This window comes from Callorhinus ursinus, unplaced genomic scaffold (assembly GCF_003265705.2).
Source record: "Callorhinus ursinus isolate GAN/ISIS: 27379988/994484 unplaced genomic scaffold, GSC_fseal_2.0 scaffold62, whole genome shotgun sequence".
Classification (NCBI taxonomy): domain Eukaryota; kingdom Metazoa; phylum Chordata; class Mammalia; order Carnivora; family Otariidae; genus Callorhinus; species Callorhinus ursinus.
In genome coordinates, this window is record NW_027397124.1 from 8692644 (window position 1) to 8697974 (window position 5331).

Below are 5331 nucleotides of genomic sequence, written 5' to 3' on the forward strand. Positions count from 1 at the left end.
ATTAAAAAATGAAAAATAAAAACTTTAACATGAAGCAAATTTTGCCTATTTAATCAGATTATATAAAATTAGTGTAACTAATTTCTCCAAGGATCTAACCTTCATTCTTAAATTTCAATCAGTTCTATCTATGCAGCTGATTAAGTACCATCATAAGGCCTTGCCATAAGCAGAAAAAGAAAACTGATGCCTTTTGTTTTTCCAAGCACCCCCTCACAGGAAACAAACAAAAAACCCAGTCAAAATATTCTTAAAATTGTGTGTGTGTATTTACTTTTGTCAGAAATATTAAATATTTGTTGTCTCATTCTAAGATTCAAATATACATATGCTGCATCTCCTTTTCTGATTTCCACATCACTTTTTTTTAATTTTTATTTATTTATTTATTTGACAGAGAGAGACAGCGAGAGAGGGAACACAAGCAGGGGGAGCGGGAGAGGGAGAACCGGGCTTCCCACAGAGCAGGGATCCCGATGCGAGCCTCGATCCCAGGATCCTGGGATCATGACCTGAGCCAAAGGCAGATGCTGAACGACTGAGCCACCCAGGCGCCCCTCCGCATCATTTTTTCTAATGTGTTTTAAACATTTTTATTCATTTTGGTAAATTCTACCCACTTTTTTCTTTTCTAGCTTCTATTGTCCTTTATTTTGTTTTCCACAGTCTCTACTGTCCCTTGTGATCCTTCTAATTTCGCCCTTCTTTCAGTGATGGTTTTATTTTCTTAACCTTATTTTCCTTTCTGCTCAATTAGCTTCCATTGCATTTTCTCATGCAGTCACACTATCTCTTCCTGACCTCTTTTATCACTGCTTTGTGCTCTCAGTGGTAAATATTTCCAAAAAGTGTTTTAAATTCATAGCAAAACAGCTGGGCATGATTTTCATCTACTTTACAGAAGTAATTTTTCTGTTGAGCATTCATCTGTCCTTTGTTTTGCTGCTACTTTCTTCCTTTCTGATTCTTGAGTGGTAGCAGTAGTGTTTAGCTGAAATCCTTTTGATAATTCATCTTTAAAGGAGGTGAGGTGTTTTTGGACAAGCTATCTGTAAGAGATTCATGCAGAAGGCTATCGTGGTTCCAGTTCTTGACCAGCTGAACTTTGTCTTGATTCAAGGTTTTATATGAGAATCATTTAGGTTTTTTGTTTGTTTGTTTACTTTTCAACAGCCAATGGAGATCGGGCAGCCTTGAGGTTTTCACAATGCAAAGACATCTCTTCCCCTACTGCTAGGAGACAAATGTAAAAGTGCCTTGTTTGTATGATTCTTTGTTTGGCTTCATCTCCCCAACTTCTTAGTATCAAACCTAGGTGCAGGGAAACTCCTGCCATTAGCTTAAAAAAATCCATTTTGCTTTTGCAAACAAGGGATTAGGCTTTGCATCTCAGGGTGGGCCGCTCAGGTTCAGGAAGCTTCCCTTGCTGGCTCCAAGCTCTGCAGCTGTGGCATCCTCAGTCTACTTCTTCCCACATACAGTCTGCTTAGACTCACTGCTCTTGGCAGCCATTCCACCTATTTCGTGGCCTGGGGTTTTTAGCTTTCTTCTAGTTTAGTGGAATAAGGGGTCTGTGTTTTAGTTTTTCCCTCTCTTTGTTGTCATTCTGGCTAACTGCCAGAAAGCAAAAGAAGAAAACCCGACTTTATTGTACCGTCCTCAGGTTCAAAATCCAACAATTACGTTAAAAGAATATTTTATACAAGATAGAAACTTGAGTGTCTCACTATATTACTAAAAAGATAAACGTGTGCTTTCCTTACTATCCTACCGGTAAAATACTAATTTTCCACAAAACACTAATTATTACAAGGTCATTAGCAACTGAACTAATTGTTTCATTTTAAAAGTTCATGTGTATATTAGTTATAACCTAAAGCAGAAAATAATCTGATACCTAAATGGAAAAAATACTTTACAAGACCCAGAGCCCATTTGGGGAACAAATTATTTACATCGTCAGTATGCCACAATCTTAGTATTTATTTTTAAAGTAGACAAAGCCTTTTTAATAATGAGGACAATATATAATTTGTCATTGTCCAACTCTCCAGATTCCATTTGGGCTTGAAATGAAGACAAATAGCTTTATATTATATATTGGTCATTCCCTTAGTAAAATTTTAACTCCAGACAAATTCATTTTCCTTCCAGTTACTACTCTTCTACCCCTTGCTATCCATTGCTAGGCATGTACTGAGTGAAATGAAGTTTTGCTACTAATTTTTTTAAAGAACAAATAATATATCGAAGCCAAATTAAAATGGATTTTAAATTACTAGTGTTTTAAATGACTCTTTTTCACACACATAAATGTAAATCTGTAAATGTTAATATGCCACACAAATGTTAAGTAATGCCTGGTATAATTTATTAAACATTTAGAGGCACAATGAATTCATATTGAATTCCTTGCACAATTCTAAATAAGAAATGTAGATGGAATTTGAAAAATCACTGTCTGACAACCACCAAAGTTAGAATGATAGGATGACACTTTAAAGAAATTTGGCGGGGCGACTGGGTGGCTCAGTCGTTAAGCGTCTGCCTTTGGCTCAGGTCGTGATCCCAGGGGCCTGGGATGGAGGCTCGCATCGGGCTCCCTGCTCCGCGGGAAGCCTGCTTCTCCCTCTCCCTCTCCCGCTCCCCCTGCTTGTGTTCCCTCTCTCCCTGTGTCTCTGTCAAATAAATAAATAAAATCTTAAAAAAAATAAAAATAAAGAAATTTGGCAATATATCACCCTAAGTAACCAAAGTTCCATCACCAATAATGGTACAAATATATGGTACAAAATACACACCATGCTCTGAGAAGCACTTTGTGGAATTCCTGCCAAAAATGCATAACCTGAATCTAACCATTAGGACACATTAGACAGATGCAACTGAAGGATATTCTATGCTATAACTGACCTGGTATGTACTCTTCAAAAATGTCAAGGCCATGAAAGACAAAGAACTGCCCAGATTAAGACACTGAAGAGAAATGAGAACTAAACTCAGTTGTGATCCTGGACTGCATCCTGGACCAAAAACAATTTTTTTTCTTTCGTTAAATAAGACATTAGGGGGACAATTAATGAAATCTATCTGTATACAGTAGAACTGTATCCATGTTCATTCAGGAAATACACATTAAAGTATTTAGAGGTTAATCTTGTCTGCAATTTTACCATCAACTCAAAAACAACAAGAACAGTGTGTGTGTGTGTGTGTGGAGAGAGAGAGCGTGATAAAGCGTATGTGATAAATACTAACATTTGGGGACATACAAGAATTCTTGTACTATTTTTACAACTTTTCTCTAAGTATGAAATTATTTAACATTTGAAAAAAAGAAGAAAAAAAAAACAAATCACACACACAAAAAATGAAAACAAAGCCAGTTAAGAGAAACTATTTTCCCTAATAATAATGCTAGGATCATATTTACTACATTCTACTCAACAGATCATGAAATTTTAGAGCTGTAAGGAAAACATTATCTCTCACCAAAACTCCTCCATTTATAGGTGAAAACAGTGAAGTTAAAGGACTTCCTCAAGATCTAGACAACTGGTTCAAGGCAGAGTCAAGACTACTATCCTGCTCTGACTCAGCTCTTTCACAATGCAAGCTGTCTCTTGATACCTTTATATCATCATCTACTCCCTAAACATGTGATACACACGCTAAATAGCTCAATCTTCTCATATATTCTAGTAAGCTAATGTGGCAAACCACTTTTAGGCAAACTCAATTTCATTTTTAAGAGGCAGTTAGGAATCACTGCTCCTAGTAATCTTTAATAACTAATATCAATAAACATGTGAGTTCAGAATATATGCAGGATACTGTAGCAAATGCTAAAAATGCAAAATTAACACACTCTACTATTAGGTGACTGTTAGGTCCATGATGATAGACACCAAGTCTATATTATTCATCATTATAACCCCATCCTTAGGAGAGTGCCTGACATACGATAAATACTCAGATAATTGTATGCTGCTAAATAAAAGACAATCCACAGTACAAGAAAGAAATGTATGTAGAGATAATCATAATATCCACAGTGTTAACCAAGTGCCATGAAACAACAAGTAAGTTATTTTTGCTTGGTGAGATCTACGAAGGCTTCGGAAATTTAATGAAGCCAAAGTTAAGCCTTGAAAGAAAAAGAATTCAACAGACATGGAAACAATGGGGTGGTAGATGGAGGGTAGAAGGAACTAGATAAAACAGACTGAAGGCAAGAAAATACATCGCATTTCTATTGAATTTTTAAACATAGGCTTACCTATCGTTGCTGCAAGTTCTGGATCAAAAGTATCATCTGTGAACCTCAAGAGCAGGCTAAAAGAGATGTTAAAAAGACAGATTAGAAATTCGTCTTTTTTCCTAACCATTTGGCAAATGTTCATGATTATTAGATTTCAGCACAAAGTAGACACAGATAATGGGCGCCTGAGTGGCTCAGTCGTGATCCCAGAGTGCTGGGATCGAGCCCCATCTCGGGCTCCCTGCTAGGCAGGGAGTCTGCTTCTCCCCCTGCCCCTCACCCTGTGCTCGTTCTCTCGCTCTCTCGCTCTCTCTCTCAAATAAAATCTAAAAAAAGAGAGCCCACTTTAAAAAAAAAACTTAGACACAGATAAGAATAGCTGATGTAGGTCTGCTCCCACAAATACTGTTCCACTGCAGGTATATAGAGAGGAATTAAATTATTGGAAAGGCAATAAAAGAATCCCAAGAGCAAAGCAGTTTACTTAATATATTCCCCATGCTCCCCTACACAATTCCCAAGTGTGAAAAGATTTGGGTTTGGGTTTGGTTTTGGTAACTGTAAAGGTATGTCCTTGTGAGAAAATACTATCAGCAACATGTCATACTGTGACGTGGACAAAAGGGGGGAAGTAAGTCTCTTGGAATGCAACAAATTAATTTTTTGTTTAAATCTGATGTGTACTACACTCTGAATTCAAGTAAAACAGAAAGCTGTGAAAATCTATCATTTGGTAACAAGCAGTAAGTAGTAGGACTACTACCTAAGCAGGAAGAAAACATAGAGTAAAAAGTGAAGGTAGATCACACGATAGCCAGAATAGGTATACTCTAGCAAATGCTAGGTAGGGTGTATGAAATCAAGTAGGCAATAGGGAGTTACTGAAAGCTTTTTTAAAAAAGAATGGCAAGATTTGCAACGACGTGGATGGAACTGGAGGGTGTTATGCTGAGTCAAGTAAGTCATTCAGAGAAAGACATGTATCATATGACCTCACCGATATGAGGAATTCTTAATCTCAGGAAACAAACTGGGGTTGCTGGAGTGGTGGGGGGTGGGAGGGAGGGGGT

At 37.2% G+C, this 5331-nt stretch overlaps 1 protein-coding gene across 2 annotated transcripts in view; it reads right to left on the reverse strand.

Annotated features, from left to right (window-relative positions):
- RAB18 (RAB18, member RAS oncogene family) overlaps nucleotides 1–5331 on the reverse strand; it is a 35217-nt gene that overhangs the window by 24440 nt on the left and 5446 nt on the right. For both annotated transcript variants that reach the window (XM_025885827.2, XM_025885825.2), the window contains exon 2: nucleotides 4280–4335. In XM_025885827.2, coding sequence (XP_025741612.1) covers nucleotides 4280–4335 — 56 coding nt within the window. The remainder of the gene's footprint in view (nucleotides 1–4279; nucleotides 4336–5331) is intronic.